This window comes from Corvus moneduloides, chromosome 3, assembly GCF_009650955.1.
Source record: "Corvus moneduloides isolate bCorMon1 chromosome 3, bCorMon1.pri, whole genome shotgun sequence".
Taxonomy (NCBI): domain Eukaryota; kingdom Metazoa; phylum Chordata; class Aves; order Passeriformes; family Corvidae; genus Corvus; species Corvus moneduloides.
Window position 1 is genome coordinate 81,842,919 of NC_045478.1, and position 18,461 is coordinate 81,861,379.

At 43.0% G+C, this 18,461-nt stretch overlaps 1 protein-coding gene across 1 annotated transcript in view; it reads left to right on the forward strand.

Annotated features, from left to right (window-relative positions):
* Positions 1 to 2,500: 2,500 nt before the first annotated feature.
* PDE10A (phosphodiesterase 10A) overlaps positions 2,501 to 18,461 on the forward strand; it is a 347,928-nt gene continuing 331,967 nt past the window's right edge. Inside the window, exon 1 of the mRNA XM_032102458.1 lies at positions 2,501 to 2,860. Within this exon, the coding sequence (XP_031958349.1) occupies positions 2,770 to 2,860 (91 nt within the window). The 5' untranslated portion in view covers positions 2,501 to 2,769. The remainder of the gene's footprint in view (positions 2,861 to 18,461) is intronic.

Consider the following 18,461-nt stretch of genomic DNA (forward strand, 5'->3'; position numbering starts at 1 on the left):
GGAGGCAGAAGGGAAAACCTAGACACACCAAATGTGGGGCTGGGGATGCAGAGAGCAGACAGCAGCACCCAGGGGCCACCTCACCAGCTGGGTGGGGATGACCGCCTCAGCCCCCCGGCGCCGCAGACCCCGTACGGCTCGGTCCGGGAGCGAAGGCACCCGGCTGGACCGCGATCCCCCAGGACCTTCCCCGCCGCCGCCCGTGTCAGCCCCGGCCCCTTCTCCGGCGGGGGCAAGGCGCGGGGAAGGGGCTGCCCGGTTGTGTCCCCGCCCCGCTGCGGCGCAGCGCGGACCCGCGTGGGCCGGCGCAGGCGGGCGCGGCGCTGCCTCCCCCGCGGCGTGGCCGGGCGCGGTGCCGGTGCCCGCTGCCTCCGGGGAGCTCCTGCGGCACCCGCGCTGCCATTCCCAGGGCAGCGGCTCGCGGCAGGGGAGGCGCCCCCGCCCCCGCGGGGATTGGCAGCCCCGAGGTGCGGCCGCCCCCGCGCCCGGCAGCGCCGCCCGCCCGCCGCCCCCGCCGCGCCTCGGCAGCGCTCGGCGGCGGTCCCCACACGCGGTCCGACCCGCGGCAGTGCGAGAGTGTGACCCCACTGCCTCGCATCGGCTTCTAAAATTCTCATTTCTTTCTAAGTGCCTTCCAGTGCTAAGGGGAGAAAAAAAAAATCCTTTCACCCTATATAGAAAGAAATTGCTACTTAAGAAGATGTAGGCATACACCATAAACACTTCAGCATGTACACTAGCCGAAATATATTTGGAAAGATGGGGGGAGGGCACTTTTACCCGGCTTTCATCAATGCCCGCTTGAAGAGAGACAGAAATAATTAGGAAGGGAAAAAAAACCCCAAACCCTCCCCTCCCCCCGCCCGAATAATCATAATATATTGAAATTTCCCAAAGTCTAGTCAGCTGCAAAAAATAAATGTTTTTGGTGCTAGAGGATCATGTTGCAGAAGCGTGTGACTGCAAGACCTAGATTCCTTTCCCTGCTTCCCCGTCTCTTTCCTTAGGTGTTTTTTAGCATTATTATTTGTTTTGGGAGGGGAAAAATCATCTTCGCTTCAGTCTCTTGCTAGAGGTCCAGACTGCTTACGTCTGAGCGCCCCTTATCATTTCAGTGAATGGCAATTGCAGCCTTGGTGCTGTTATAGCAATGAAGCTACAGACGTCATTGCCTCCTGTTGGACGTGAGATGTGTCCAAGCATCAGCCCCTTTTGCTCAAGAAAAACTCTTTAACTTCCACGCAGCCGACAGGCAAGCTTTTCTAAGAACCTGTGGACCCAACGTTGTACTGATAGAGTTATATCTTTTTATTTATATATACATATACACATACACAGGTGTGTATGTGTGTAAGTACCTATGTATAGAGAGAGACAGATAAATTAAAGCCGCAGCTATATTGCAAGCTCCTCTAAAATTTCCTGCTCGTCAGAGTAGCTCTCTGCATCGTTTTGTTAAATACAGCCCGGCGGGAAAGCAATCATCAATCAATTTCGGGTAACAAGGAAGACTTGTTGAGCACCTTGTTCTCCAGACCCCGGGAAGATGCTGGGCTGCTGGAGCGTGGAAGAGCCAGGATTGTGCCCTGAACTTCACCCACTTGGCAGCAGCTATTCCTAAACAATTTCCCCTCTCCTCCCCTGCCTCTTTGCCTCCCGGACTGACTGAGAATCTGCTCTTTAAAGTTGATCTGAAGGGGAAAGCAGAGACGAGATTGTGCATAGTTTGGAGGGTAAGTTGTGTCCTCGCCCCCTCCTCCCCCCCACCCCCGCTAACAAATACCCTCTAGAAAGCTTTGAAATCCGCCTGTAAAGGGGGCAGGTCGGGGGCGGCGGGGGACGGGACGGGACTCCCCAGGGGAGGGGCACATCTTGTTCCCAGAGCTGAAAGGGTTACAAAGGGAGCGAGAAAGACCGACTGCGGGGGTACTGACTCCGCGGCGGAGTTTGCAAGGTGCGAGTTACCGCTGACTGCTGCCAGCCGGCCGCGGCGCCCCGCAGCCCCGCTCCGCGCCGCTCCCGCAGGTGCCGGGCGGGGTGGCCGCAGCCCCCGCCGAGCCGCCCCCGCGGGCCGCGCCGCGCCCCTGCCCGCCGGCAGCCTCCGGGGAGCCGAGGATCTCCGGCTCCCAGAGCACATGACCCCTGCAGGGAATTTTGCCTCCCTGCACCTGCAGGCTCTTGTCATCCCTCCTCTTCTGCTCCTGGTTTTCTTTTTAATCCTCTCATTTCCCCCGCTCTCCACACACTATCCCCCCCTTCATTCCCCCCCCCCCCCCCCCGCCACATCCATTCAGCTTTTACCTCCTCCCCCCCCCCCTTTTTTTTTTTTTAAACCAGAAAGAATCCCAGCAGAGGAAAATAACATCAATCAGCTCCCTCCTTCCTTCCCCCCCCCCCCCCAATAAAAAAGAAAAAAAAAACACCACCTGCCAACATTTGGAAAAGCAACAGCGGACTATTACCTCTATCTTTAATTTTCACTCACACTCAGATGAATGAGCAAGGAAGGGGGAGACCTCAACAGCCCCTCTAGACATGGGGCTGAATTGATGGGATTGTGATTTGTAGGATTTCTCCACTTAGTCCCTGCCTCCTACTTGCTCTCCAGCCACTCCAAAGTCTCTTCCCCTCTCTTTAAGCAGCGATTTCTTTCAATCTCTCTCTCTTCCTCTCTGTGTCTCTCTCCCTCACACTCTCCCTCTCTCTCTACATACACTCATCTCCCCGGAGAGAGAGAGAGGAGAAACTCAACTCCCAAACACCGACCAGATGTCGAAGAAACGCAAAGCCCTGGAGGGCGGCGGAGCCCCGCTCCCCCCCGAGGACCCCAGAGCCTGCTTTGGGGCCGGCGAGGAGCAAGGTAGGGCGGCGGAGGCCTGCAGGTGGCCGGGCGGCTGGCAGCTGGGAGCCCACCGCAGGGACGTGTCGGCCTGGCTGGCCTCCTGCAGCCCACCCACATTGGGGTGACTTGGGCGCTTAGGCCAGGCTGCTCCCACCGCCGGGCACAGAACTGCAGGGCTGCTCCCACCACAGCGATACTCAACTTGTGAGAGGGGAAGGGTTACGGGGGGGAAAGGGAAGGGGTGAAGGGAAGGGGGTGTGGGAGGCTGGCTGAGGGGAATGGCAGGTCTGCCAAGCAGTCCAGGCTCCCTTCCCCACTGCAGTTTGTCACTGGCATGGGCATAGCCACACTGCCTCATTGATTTGTAGCTTGTGTAAATCTGTTTGCAGTGCGCTCCTAGCCTGGGCAGCGAATGAGCTATAGGCACCTAATAGATACGTTGTGGCTTTGCGTGGGTCCAGTGTCCTCCAGCAAGCCTTCGTCCCTGGTATGATTTCGCTTGCGTCATGTTGGGGCTTCAAATGCCCCTCTTGTAGCGCAATTTGCACCCAGCTAAAGTTGGTTTTGCTGTAATTTTCAAGCTCCAAGTATTTGTGGTGAAAGCTGTTCTGTACTTTTTGACAAAATAATATGAACATAGCAGCCAAGTGGTGTAAAATCAGCTGTGCACACAAGTGTGAGGGAGTTCTGCAGCCGAATTTCTTGTTGTTCAGCCAGCCCAGTGGGTTCCCTTCCTTTGTGTTTATTTTAACAAACTGGGCCCAGATGAACCAAGCTGAGCTACAGGGCTTTGGGCTTGTGGCTGTAATGCAGAGAGGAGAGGAAAATACTGGTTGGATCCAGAGCAGTGTTTCAGGCTTTTGTGAGTCGCTCTGGTGGGAGATGGTGGGTGTGTGGTGGGTTCAGATGACGATGTGAGTATGTCTCTGTGCATGCTTGAATTCAGAAACATGGTGTTTTTGCTTGGGCAGGTGTACACAGAGCAGAGAGGGATGGAATGGATGTGTTCTCCAACATGGAGTCTGTGGCCCTTTTTGTAAATGATGTGAAGGATCCTAATGTCACAAAACACCCACATCATGAAATTCCCTTACCACTATGGATGTTTCTGCTTTTTGGAAGGAAATGTTTCCAGCACAGTGGTTGGTGTGTTCTTCTGGTTTCATTAGAAAGGAGCACTGAAATTCACCATTTCTCTTAAAAGATATGGTTTAGGGTTTATGTGGTTGTTGGTTTTTAATTGCTTGGCTCTCTCACAAGAAAATAACATGTTCATATTTTCTTGCCATTTCTCTGCTTGAGACTAATCTTGACATGGGAGGGACATTTTCAGACCCTGTCAATGACTTTATATGCATGACAGCATTCAATGTTTTTGCAATGTGGAATTTTGCTATTACTAACCTGGAAAATCTTACCTCTTTGTCAGCAATAGAGGAGGTTAAATACAGAAAGGACATTCAGCAGAGATTCAGCATTCAGAAAGTTTGGTATAGATTACATGCAATTTTAATCTAAATGTATGCCAGTAGTGGGTATAGAAGCACCTTACACGTTATTGTGATGCAGAGATTTTTGCCTGGTTAGAATTTTTTTTAAGTGCTTTTTTTTTAAACTCCACAATAATATTTTCTGTAACACTTCTGGTTATATAACAAGAAACAGAAAACATAATATAACTTTAACACAGGATTGTTTTTTTCCTTGATTTCAGTATGCACAAAACAAATGAAATGGAAAGTGAAAAAAGACTTAATAAAGTATTGATGTGTATCTAAAGGGAGTAAATGAGGTATCATTTTCCTCATAAGGGGACACAATGTATTTTGTAAATCAGACTGATTAAAAACTTGTGTTTTGCACCTAGATAATCTAGGCTCATGTCTTTTCTGACACAGTAAATGATGAAATAAGGTTAAAAAATATAATTTTATTTCTGAGCTTAAATATATTTTTGTGAACTTCTGTTTATTTTCTTCCTCCCATTTTACAAGAAGGAATGTTGCTTGTTAATTACATTGTCTGTGACTATGTAACTGTAGAAACCATTAAGAGTGTGCAATGTATCACAGTCTTGTAGGGAATGTATTTTTGTGTAAAATGTGGGTGTGAGACTTTCTAAAGGCATGAGATGGGAAGGGGTTTTTTTTGATTAATCTTAAGCATCTGACTAAGAAGCATTGTGCTCTTACAGGAGGTTTACTACCTCTGTGGATAAGGCATACTCACTAAGGTTGGAGGGCAAGTGTGTGGTGTTTGCCTAGAAGTACGGAGAAACCCTGTAACACCTGGGGTTTAGCATTAAAGCGTGTGTGCGTTGGGAGCAGGGAGGCAGGGAAGGGGAAATGGGCATTAGTAAACCAAGGGAAGAAAAACAGAGAGCTCAGATTTCTGGAGGCTGCCAAATCCTGTATTCCTGCAGAAGTTGAATGCGGAAGCCTGGCTGTCCTCAGCCAACGAGGTGACTTCTTTCAGTGACAGAAGCGTGAATGTGTGACAGCCTGGCTCCAGGTTTGCCATTTTATGCTTCTGTGTTACCTGGTAAGCTGAGAGCAGGTGCTGCTAACAGAGGAGTCTCAGACCCTTTTGAGGGTCTGCACTTCTGTTCTGAAATATTAAGGGAGCGCGGACTAATTCTTAGCTGCTCCAGACTGTGTTGGATATTTGGCCAACTGAAGTGTGCGCTTGCAGAGTTTCATTCAGCTCTTGTTTATCCTCACTTGGCAAGGCTGTGGGTGGATAGACACTATGTAGACCACAATACAGATTTTTCAAAGTTCCTTGGTGTGGCTTTGTTTTTATTCTCCTTCAAAATCTTTTATGAAGGACTCTGTATCCCATACTGTAACCTTGCCTTTTATTGTGGGGTCTGATGCTGTACATTCCAAGCCTCGCTGGTGTGGAGAGGAGATAAGGGATGAGACTGCTCTATATCTCCCACCTTCTCAGCAGCAACAGCCTGAACCTGTCTGTCTAATTCAAGGCACTTCACTGCTTCACCTTATTAAGGGGTAGGCTTATAAGTCTCATTCCCATAATCTCTGAAAACACAGTGGCATTTTTTGGGGAGAATTCAGGTTTGTACACGAGCTGAATTGCCTCTCAGAGGTGCCCCTTTCTTTCCGTTGATTGTGCATGAAGCTTAGGGTAACTATACTGGTTTATTCGTACCAATTAAAGTGGCAGAAATTCCAGCAAAGCTGGGAAGGTCTTAGTGGAGAAACCAGATATGGTTGTTCAGTGTGATACCCACCATGGAGAAGGTGGGACTTGTCTGTTGAAACTCAGCTCTCTGCACACCGTTTATAGTGAGGAAGCAGAACATTTCTAGGGATCACTTCATCTCTTCCTGAAGTGGAAGTCTACATTTAGTCAGCAGAATCAGATCTGAGAAGTGCTGTTTCTGCCAATTGGATATAAAAGTAGTCCAAACATCTAGCATGGATGTAGACAGCTGTATTTCAGCAGATGACTCCTGACTTTTGACAGATCTTTAAGGCTTCAGTGAAAGTCAAATGACAAAGATATTTTTCTGCTGAATTCAAAGCAGAGGACTTCCCTTCTGGCAAAAGTTCTTTTGCTCAAACTTGTAGCACAAAAAAACCTGAAGAAGGGTCTTCGTTCTGTGAATCACTGTTTTCTCCGAGTGTGTTGAAGGCTAGTGTAGACAATGTGAAAATGGAGGGTGTTGGTTTAAAAACAAACAAATAAAATACGGACAATTCTCAGGACCAAATGCAATATGATCTCGTGCCTAAATTATACAGTAATACTGCTCACAATTTTCCAGCAGTTTCTGGATAGAGTGCAAATACAGTATTTTGGAAATTTTCTTGCAGAGATTTTTGAGCATGATGGATTCAAGGAAGGAGCAATCTATGAATTCTCATTGGACTGCTCTTTCTCTATTTACATTTTGTATGAAGATAAATAAATGAATTTCTTCCACTTCCCCTGTGGTCCAGTTGTTCAGATGGTCTCCATTGTCACAAATGCGAGTTATAGTTGACAGTTTTCTGTGCTTTACAAAATTGGTCACTAAAGAGAGAACTGTTGCAAAACTCCTCCAGAGACAAAGCTGAACTCCTGTCTGCCCACAAGTAACCTTTAAGATGTGATTACTTTTTTTGATTTCAAAGGTACTGACAATTTACATAGAAGTTAATCATGGGCATAAGGAAACGTTTTCAAGATTTTGATGGTCTTAGTTATTATTAATCAAAGCCCTCTTGAGGGTCCCTTCTAATGGAAGGGATACTTCCCTAGTAATTACTAGGGGGAGCAGTTTATACTAAGCTATTGTCTCTGACTAACACTTGATGATTTGTGTGAGTGCTTAGCATTCACATATGTTTTGACATTTGGTATTAAATTCTGATTATTATTATTAAATCCTAATTTGGGATTGTCAGGCCCAGGAAACCAAGTTCTGTCCTGTAATTGAAGGGCTACATTGATTTAATGAAAATCAGAATTGCACCCAACTTCTGAATTACAGTTTTCCAAATACTCATTCTTCATCAATACAATTAGTTAGAGTATTTATTCAATTTGTTGTTTGATTAAGCAAGTGAATACTGTGATTCCTTAGAGCTCTGAACACTGTAGTTGATATTCATTTCTCTGATACAGGTAGAAAAGCAAAGCAGTTCTTCCTTTGGCAGTTCTTCCCTTGTGTGTGTGATTTGCGGGTTCAGCTTCTCGCATACTTGCTTTTCTCCATCCTCTGTGTCCTGACCATTCTTTTCTTTCCACTTAGCTTCTGATCCCTGAAACAAACAAGCCCCCTCTGTCTCTGGATCATACTCTGGAAGATCTGGCTAATCAGAGTTAAGGTGTTTAGCCACAGAGGCTTATGTGTTTGTGAGGGCATGGGAAAGGGAAGGGAATTATTGTACAGCTTGGGGTTTGTGCCGATACTGTAATAACACAGAAAGAAGTGATCCTTTCGACTCCATTCACAGGGAGAAGCTTGTGTCACCAGAAAAAAGAAGAAGACAAAAGAATTGCATCAACAGCTTATTAGGGGTTTTGTTAATGGAAAAGAAACCATGCTTTCTAAAGCTGATTAGCTCAATGGGTACTGATAATTTCCTGTGTTTAATTTTTTTTTTAAATCTTTTTCTTCTGAGACAGTCAAGGATCTGCCTTCCAGATGCTGTGAACAATCTATAGGGTCTAACTTTTTCAGAGGATTCGATTTAATATGCTGAAAAAGATGACAGTTTTACCAAATTACTTCAATTTATGTGAAGCTGCAAACTCAGAATGCCAGAAAAATATAAAGCTAAGGAGAATTCAAAATGTTTGGGAAGAGCGATCAGGGGCAAATATATCTGCAGTGGTTGGAACAGTGTTGTAAGTGGTCTCTGGAAAAACACCTTCCTCAGGCGTTGCTGCTGACATGCCTTCCCGTCCACTGTGTCTTAAAGACTGTTGAGGAGCTTTTCTATTCCCACTTGTTTGAGAGAGGTGTGCTAATGTGTGCCTCGGTATAAGTTTATGAGCCTTGTTTGAAGTAAAATACAAAGGCTAATGCTTGAGCATTATGCTGAGTCGGTGTTTCCATGTAGGAGGGGCCTTTTCTGCCGAGCAGTGCAGTACTGCCTAGTACAGCTTGGTCTTTAGCTGCTGCTAGCCAGTCTTGAGGTCACTATCTGCATTCTAGGGGGAAAAAGCTATCCCAGCAGACATGAGAGGCAGAGCCATAGGGAAAGGGGTGATATTTTAAGTACCTGACATAGTTGCTTTGGTTGGAAGGTATGACTTTGGGGGAATTGCAGACTTGCCCTATAAATAAATTTATCCAAACATTTAAAAAGTGGAGATGACTTTTTAATTATTTGTGGGCACTTAGATATTTCAGCTATGCTGGTCATATAGCATGAATGGCAATGCTATAAAAACACCCAGTGAGACAGAAATCGTAATTTCAGCAAAAAAGCAGTGAAGAAGTCTCCTGAGTAGCTATTAAAAATGGTGCTTTGGTTAAATAACCAGAATTTCAAGGACAAACATATCACAAAGCTTTGTGATAATTGTTTGAGACTCTGCTTTGGGCTCCATGAAGTTGTAGAGTACTTATTATGATGGCGGTGCTGTAGTCTCATTTCCATCTGCCAGTGAGCTAAAGAAGTCCATCCTGTCTGGCCCCAGCCTGCAGATGGTGATACTCCAGTGTACTAGGAAGTGTTAACTCAATGTAGCAACTGCTGTTAAATGCAATAAAGTTGTGCAGTTGGTGAGTCCATACCTGGTGGTTGCTCTCTCTACCTAGAGAGGCAATGGGGAAAGAGCAGCTCTGAAAATCAGCTTCAATGAAGACATCCTCCTGACTGCACAATGAGCCTGAGTAGCCTTCCAAAGAGGACTAGGACTAGTCTTTGGAGAACCTGGTCCTCAGCTGGCCTCAGGTGCTCCCCTGACTGGTCGGGTGCTGCCTGGGAAATGGAGAACCCTGGCTGACAGAGGAGGAAGACCCTTGATTTGGGATGTCTTCTCACACTTGAAGAAAAAGCTATATAGGGAGGGCAGCATGAAGGTGAGAAGATTATAAAGGAAATGAAACAAAAAATGTAAAAGCTTTGCAGGTTTCCTTTAACTTCTGGTAGTTAAAGGAAAATTGTGTGAATCTCCTGGATTTACTGGGAACGGATTACATTGTTTCTGTTTGTTTTTTCATAGCCGTTTTCCTCCTTCTAAATTAAATAAATAAAGCTGCTTCCCTATTCCTGGTCAGCAAAGGAATGTGGATCTGCCATTACTATGACATGTGTGAGGGAGAGTCCTGGTCCCCTGTTACAGTGTCCACATTCACCTGATCACTCTGTGTTGACAGGAGGATGAGTTGTATTGATTACACCACCATGCTATAGTTTCTGAACACATCTGAGTCCAGTACTTCTATATGGGAAGGGAGTAGAGATGCAAAAGGCAAGTGACATGTAAATGCAGATGTATTTACTTTTTAAAGGCATTGTGTTAATATACGAGAATAGAGACTAATTTCTAATGAAGCACTTGTTCATTAATGAAGTCACTTCGTGTTTTCACCCTCTGGCCTTAAAGTTTCTGTACTATTTGAGCATACTCCTGTTTTTAAGTTACTAGGGATAATGTAGAAAGCTTGGCAGCTCAATGAGCAACAGTTGTGGCTTTATGCTGGAGGAGCAGAAGAGAGATGCTGTCTGGGTGTGATGGGCTAGAATACAGTTGGTTTGTGCATTTATTACTTCAGTCACAGTGTGATGGCTAATAATGTTGACATTTAAGGTGTGTCCACACACTGGGCAATTGAGCTTGTGCTCCTAAACCCATTCCTAGTATGTCTGATAACATGTGGAATGAGCAGCTGTATTTCAGGCGTCAAGCTGCATTAAAGCCATCCACACTGTGTTTTACTTGAGTACTGTATCATAGCTGAGGGTCAGCTGGCAATGGATTGATTCTTTCTTACATTGTTTTCAGTTTGTATTGGGCCCAGATATAATACAGGAAAGTTAAAACCAGTACAATATGGATCAGAGGTGGATACATGATGGCACTATGAAGTAATAGTTACAACAAATGAAAGCGGAAACAATCCTCAGAAAGCAGCCTTAAGGGAAGACCTACTTGAGTTTAGAGATGAAGGTAGAAAAATGATAAAGTGAAGATGTCAAGACACCTGGAGAAGGCAAACTCTGCATGAGCAGAGGCTGAATATCAGAAGAACACTATCTTCAAGAATAGCTCTTTTTTCATAGTCATGATTATGCACTTGTTTTAGTCTTATGTAGCTGTTAGGTTAGAGTAACAAATCCAACTGTTCTTTTTGGAATCGGGTTGGTTTTCTAGGCTTTGCCCATGCCAAGTCTGATTTATTTTTCACTTTTACTATTTATTCACTTGCATTTCTTTTCTGTCATATTTCCTTTAGTATAGATACAGCCAAGATAGGCTTATGCTATAATTATTATTCAGGCTTTGCAGATCTGCTCTGTATGTCATTAATCACTTTCTAATGTTATGTTTTGGAACTAAAGATTGCAAATTAGTAAGTTCAGATGGTAGGTCTCTGTTTTAACAGTCCATGCAAGCTCTCCAGCTGTCTTTGGGGAAAAAAGCTAATAACTTATAGGTGGGCTTCAACTTTGTGTGACCTTGCCATAAGTGGGACTAGGAGCATTCACACCTAGAGGCTGCATAGAAACGATTGATGCGTTGGTCTTCCTACTGCTTTTCAGCTCTTTTGTGCCATCTATATTAGACTGCATGAGTACTTGTAGTCTCCTTCAAGGGCAAACTAAAAACAGGTTCCCAGAGTTGCATTGTGGCTTGTCTGGGAAGTGATAACTAACAGTTGAATGTGTCTGCAGAGTGGCCTCAGTTGAGTGGAGTGAGCTGTGAACAGTTCACACTTCTTCATTGATCTTCCTTGATTTCTTAAGAACCTCAGTAACTTCTTGAAAACAAGAGAAATGTTGTGCAGGCCAATTTTTGCATTCATTAACTCCAGACCCTTGCCTACAGTATTTTGGAGATGTTGGTAGATTTTGTTTTGTTTTGTTTTGCTTGGTTCTCTTCACTGTATGTGAAGAACTGCAACATTTTCTTGCAATGAAACTTCTGATTCCAGGAGATAGTGCTGTGGCCCAGGTAGGGTTTTGAGGCAGATCGTGTGGATTGTGTTAGGTTCTGGTCATGGTGCCTAAAAAAGGTTAATTCTTAATATCCAGATTGTTCTCTGCAGGAGGTCCTATTTGAATGTTGGCTATTATTATATTACTTGTCCTTTGACTCGCAGAACCTGTTAGTTTCAAACTGTATATGCTTACCTTGGCACTTGAAAACACTTGGTATTTCAGTGCTATATGCAAGAACCACATGCTGAAGTTTAGGCAAGGAGTGGAAGGTGCACAGGAGACACAAACACCTGACTAGATGAAGGGCCTGTAGCTGGCACACTGACAATGTCAGTGCGCAGCCCTGCAGATTTAAAACTACACAGGAAGATAACTGTGACCTAGCCACACACCTTCCTTTGCCACATCTGGGGGAAGGAGACTCACTGCAGTTAGTCTGCAGAGATAGTTAAAAAGCTACAGGTCATCATCGTTTTCTCTTTACTTTGTGAAACACAAAGGCACAGTCCTGGCCGGTGGTAGCTAGTACTTCCAAAGAAACCTAAACGTACACCTCTGCTAATGCTGTACACCTAGTTTGGAAAAGATTTTCATGAAGATGTGAAGCTGCTAAATTGAAGGCAGGGGTAGATTAACACTGCAAAGAGACCAGTGTAGTTATACATATATATATGCTGTATACAACATTTTTTGGGGAGTTTTGAAGGGCCCAAGCATCTAGATAATCCTTTGTCTTGGCCTCAGAAGCTAATGATGTAAGTGGCTTCTAGTATGCCGCTGCCACATTCTCACAGAATGCTTTCAACAAACGCCATTCATTCTGCAACTGCAACCCAAGCATTGGGTGTTCCCAAGATTTTCCTTGGCAGGACTATGTCCTGTTGCCTTCTCACTCCCAGGTAACTGGACAGTAATTAGGAAAAGGCTGTGCCTCACTGGTTTTTTAAAGGCAGAAGATGTGTGACACTTAACCTTTTTTAAATTGTTAAAGAATTATAGCAGTAATTTTTGGCTGGGAAACTGCAGTATAAGCAGTGCTAATCCTAAAGCATTATATATTTTTAATTTGGGATTATAATAGGCTAGGATAGGAAGAAAAAAAATTGTAAAGCTTAGCATGAAGGAATATTTAATTTTATTCCGGAAACTTTCTGGCAAAAATCCCCTGGATCTGCACAGAATCTACAGATTTAAGATGTCTTTGCACAGCCAGAGGCTGAGATCATGGCTGTCTAAGTAGAGTTGGATATTCTCATATCTGCCAAGTTTAGCCTTAAATAAATAAATGAAAAAAAGGTCATGCTTCATGCTTTGTTCAAACTCTTGAGATGGTTCTAACTTAATATTCTAGAAGATAGTGACCTCCCTTTGAATATTCTGTCCTCCTGCTCAAAATCCTGCATGGAACCAAGAAAGTAGCTGTTTAAATGAAGCCATGAAATGTCTGAAGGTACTTTCTGGAATCCTTTAAAATGACCATGGTTCAAGAAATATGCCCTGCTTACTGCCAGGAGTGCAGTAAAGTCAGTCACTAGAAATCTATTAGTCGTGGGCAATTGCAAGTCCGTTACCCAACATTAACCCACAAAAAAGAAAATTAACACAGTTAAGAGTAGTTTTTGCCAGAGAAAGATGAACAAATAGGAGCAGAAGCTGAGTGGGAAGCTTCTAGCAGCAGGAGGGGGGAACTGTAAAGATCATCTGTTCAGACGTGTTTTTTTATTTCTCCCCCTGCAACTCCCCAGGTATCTCTCTCTCACTCATGATTTTAAAGACACAGATGCAAATATACCTAATAGCTACTGTGAAATCTGTAATAACAATCAACTAGCCATGAGGCAGTTTTCAAGGACCACTGTGATTGAGGGTAATGTTTTTACAATGAGGTCATGTCCAAAGACAGCCTCAGCTGATGGCAAACTTGTACTTGAGCACTGAATAAGCACCGTGTCTTGCGTGGTCCCTGCTCCAGAGAGGGTGCAATCTAATAAATCTGGCACACACATACACGGCTGTATTTTTAAAATTGCTCATTTTATAGATTTTGGGTTTGTTTTTTTGTGTGTTTGAAGTCATTTGTAGTCCTCTTTCTTTACCTCCCTCTATTTACTCATCTCTTCTCTTGATACTTCAGCAAGTCAGTTTTGTCCAAAGTGCTTTTTTTCAAACGCACAGAAGTGCTATCAAGTCGTGTGAAGGCAAACATGAGATCAACAGAAGGGAAGCAGCACATGGGGCAGAGTGTGTTTTCTGGTAGGTCTGCAAAGAGAGTAGGAAGTCTGGTCTGCTTGCTCTTATCTTCTCCTTTATTTACAGTTTTCTGATAGAATTTCCCTTTTCCTCAGAAATGCCCCTCTTTGTGAAAGTCAGCTGCATCTGTGCTCTGTGACACTGTCACTGTTCAAATGGCAGGGTGGAACAGAGTATGGAGAGGAAAGTATCCAAAGTCAAACAAATTCAAGTAGGATTTGGCCAGAGTGTTTTGAATGGATACCTGCAAGCCAAAAAGCCAAGGAAAAATGTCTTGCCTTGTGCTATGTTCATAGTCATGGCAAACCACGTAGGGTCTCACGTGGCATTTTGTGAGCTCCAAAGCAATGAGCTCTGTTTTCAAGTACCTACAGGCAGTTCAGGTCTTTGCAAGCTTGTCATGACTCGGCTTGAATGGCACCAGGTAGCTTATGCAAATTAAAATGTGAAACAGTTCATGGTTCTTTCTGGTATGGTAAGATGGTTCTTTAAACTATGTTATGATTTGAAGGTGACTCTTCACTGAGTTTAATATCCCATCTCCTTTTACTAAAACCAAAAGTCAGTATTTTTAAAAGTAATTCTATTAGACATACATAAATTCTTGTTTGATCAACCTTTTTGTCTGAAACGAAATGTATTTAAAAGTAACCAAATGTTCTTAGTATTTTAGTCTGCTGTGAAAACTTTTTGTATTACCCCCCAAAAAGAGAAGAGAAGGTCATTCACTCATTAAAACACCTTTCTGGGGGTATTTAGAGACATCTTTTGTTTACCATTAGAGAGTATTGTTTTAAGGTGATTGGGTTTTGTTTATTTTCTGCTGCCCACTAAATAGAGTTGAAGGGAAACAAAACCCACTTGGTCATCAGGAAGAATGGTTTACTGGTGGGGCTTGTTTTTTTTTTTTCTTGTGTGGTTTTCTTTTTTTTGAGGGGTGGTGGTGGTGTTTGTTAATTATAAAAAAAAAAAAAAATTAACAAAACTTTTGTAAATTTTTGTACATTCCATGCAAAAGAATTTAGAAAAGATAATGGGCTTGAGTAAGTGTTACTGAGGAGGATACCAGGAAGGTTATAACAGTACAAGTTTACTATAGAGTTGTGTTTGACCAGTGGAGATCTTTGGTCCTGGTTGTGGTGATACATAAAACAAGGAGGGGTTTTCAGCATGGCTCTTGGAACACAGGCTGGATTTTATTCCTTGCAATAAAGAAAAAAATAATGATTTTTATCCAGATTTACTGAGAGTAGAAATCCAGGAAAAAATCCAATCAGATATGACTTTGTTTTACAGCTTCCTCCACCATATTTCTGTTTTTCCAAGTTGTATTATTCCTTTTTTAGTTTTTCTGTCTAAAATGATCTCCAATTTCTCTTATGGAATGCTGTCTGGGCTTTCCTCCTCTCCAGTTGCTCATGCTTAATTTATAAAATTTGAATAAGTGCTACAATAACATATAAGCTAATGATTTTCCTTACCATTTTCTTCCATCCTCCAGATGTATCTGAAATATCACATGGTACAGAAAGTTAATTTTGAAATAAATGGGCTGGGCTGGACTATATAAATTCCTTAACTACTTGGATATCAGCTGGGGGAAAATGATGTCAGGTCATCACTGGAAACTACTGGCACAGCTCTGATTTTCAGTAACTTTCAGTTCTCTTAAACTTTCTCATTTTATTAGAAAATCGGAGACATTAAGTAATTGCATAAAAGGGGATGCCATGGTGGTGCTGTTACAAGTGCTGCTGAACTGCGCAGGAGCGGTGCCAGGGGTTACTAGAGATGGGATATGTCTGGAGCATGGCATTTGTAAAACTCCAAAAGTTATTTCTGAAGTCCTTTGTAAGTTTTTAATACTTGTAATGATAGGCCTACATATTATTAATATCAGGTTAGGTTTATGGGGTTTTTTGTCGTTTTCGTTGTTGGGGTTTTTGTGGTTGTTTTTTCTTTTGTAAGTAGTTTTTTGTTCCTTAACTGTTATGTCTCAGAAGATTCCACTTATTTTTATTTAAATTATGACCAGATATGATGGGTTTTACCTTATTATGACCAACCCTTCAGCTGAGGTCAGAAGTTATGAATGTCTTCAGCTATTTCATCAGCTCCGTGAACTTGAAAAAAGCAGATATTTCTCTCTTGCAGTTTGTTAATCACTGAAGAGCACAAAGACATCAGGGTGAGGCTGAGTAGCCCCAAATGTCTTTTTGTGCTGCCTACACGTTATTGTAGTTGTACCCATCTTCATTCATTCTGCTTTCTTCTGCTTTATCAACCTGGTAAAAACTCCTCTCCTTCCTTGTCCTCTTTCTAAATCTACCTTGCTTTCTAGAGCATGGCCGTCTTTTCAGATTTGGGGCTTGGTAAGGAATGGGTTAGGGAGTGAAGAAGGAGAGAGAGAGGAGTTTTGGTGTCAACTCCATCTCATTCTGTAGACTGAATTCTGCTATTACTTATACTGGTTTGTTTCATTTGGGCTTTTGTATTTTGAAATAACTTAGGAGTTTGTCAGGCAGCAGAAGATGAGACACACCAAGTCTGTAAAAAATAACTGAATTATCCAGGTGGAGCAGATGATATTTAGTGCAAGTTCAAAGTTGTATTGAAAGAATAGGGGAAATGGTTACAAGACCGGAGTGAGATATAGATATTTGTAATAATAATTGAAAAAATTTGCTATGCTTGTAAAGTCTGAAACCTGTGGAAAAACTGGTTTTGTCCTTATTTGTTTTTCTTACTCCAGAATTCCTCAGCTTGAACATTGGTATTGGTTAACTACAGGCCATAACTTCTCCATCTGTCAGACAAAATACTCTTACTTGCTGAAATCTGTAGAATTTATTAATTTATTTTTTTTACTTCTTTAAGATGGTAACTTATACCACAAGTGATATAAATTTGGTAATTTTAGGTATATATTGATAGTTAGCTTTCTTTTCCAAATCTAAATTATTAAGTTCAGTATTTTGAATTTTAGCATGGCTAGGAATAGAATTTTATTTCTGCTCTTGACCTCATCCTTACTGACAAGGTACAGATAATGGTACATGAAAGTAAGCCACATCCTTAAAATGTTGGGGGAAAATTTTAAAGTTAGAAATATTGCATTGGCCAGAACAACTGGGCTGTGCTTAACTGATCTAGAACAACAAATGGTGTTGCTCGGGAAAATAAGTTTGGGTTGAACATTCATGTAACGTTCTTAACCTTGCTTGAGCTGGTCAGGGTTCTACTATGAATATTCCTGATGTGATGTTTAAGGTGATTGAATTGAATCTGGCATGAGACTCTAAGCAACAATTATTGAAATAAAGACTTCCTTTTGAATAAAATGTGCACTAACCCCCCCCTCCCTCCCCCCGCCCCCCCCATGTTTTTCTTTAATAAGCTGTTATGGCATTTGGACGTTTTCTGTTGTCTTTTCATGAAAATGTCACATTTGAAACACATTACACATGTTGTGAGTGTTCTTTCACTGCAGGAGGTGAACTATCCAGATTATTGTGAGTGGGCTTCTTTCTTTAGTAGGAGTTGCAAGCAGCCATGTTCTCTGCTTTAATAGTTCTACCTGCACATTATTATGTGAGTCAATTACTGTTTGAAAAATCTGGCTTTGGAGTTTTCTGAACTTTTTTTTCCTCATCTGGGGAAATTTGCTTTTGCCTCCAAAATGTGTTGTTATTCTTACAGTAGCTTGAACAGATGCCTTACTTCAGGGTTACTGGCTTCTCCTGCTTCTTGCCTAAGTGACAGACAGCTAATATAAACGGACCCTTCCCCTTGGAAAGCCCTTTGGATTGCCTTGAGGTGAAAGTGAAGGGACGGGTGGTTTTTTGGGGGGGAGGGGTGGGAGGGGCAGGATTGTTCGGTTTTAAATAAAATGGACATTTGAGACATGCTTTATGTTGTGTTCACTGGAACCACCTCTCAGCACTAGGATATGCTGGAGGAGGACTGTCACCAATTAAAGCGCTGAGCATCCCCTTTGCCCTAATAAAGTGAGTATTTAGGTAAAGCTGGAATCTGGATACATCTAAGCCTTTCTTAAAGTGCATGCCAACTTAATCATCTTAGAAGAAAGCAACAAAATATCCATTATGTGTTGGTTCCTTTCTGAGGAGTGGATCTGGGCTTGGTCCATAATACTATGTATACCAGAAACTCTGTAGTTTAATCCTCAATTTGAAGACTTTTCCATATTGGAGACACTGAGCTTTGTGTTTTGTCTCCAGAACGGAATTTTCTCCAATTCTTCAGGACTGGCAGTAAGCTCCAGTGTGGCAGTGTCACCCTCAGAGGTCCTGAGGGGTCTCTCTGGTACAAAACACAGATGTGAACTTCTGTTCTCATCTGTGGAAAGAAAGAACAATGCTTTAAAGAGACATTTAATTGGGAGAGGTATTTCATAGATTTTAATAAACACCTTTGTGAGCAATAGCAACCTTCTGCACTGGTTGTGGGCGGTACCATTACATTCCCCGAAATGTTGAAAACACTTAAGCCTCGCTTTTGATGCTGTTCCTTCCAAGTCCAGCACGCTGCTTTCAGCAGCGCTTTTGAGATCCCCAAGACAAGGTGGTCTTTCTTTTTGCTTCTGTGTTTTCTCCGGCCTGTCTTTTACATACCAAAGTTTTCAGGCCTCTTTTAGGCCCCTCTGTCCTGAGACTGTAGTTTGAGGGGTTTGCCCCAAACACTAAAATTGTTCCTTCCTTTTTCACCTATGAAATGAAAGTATA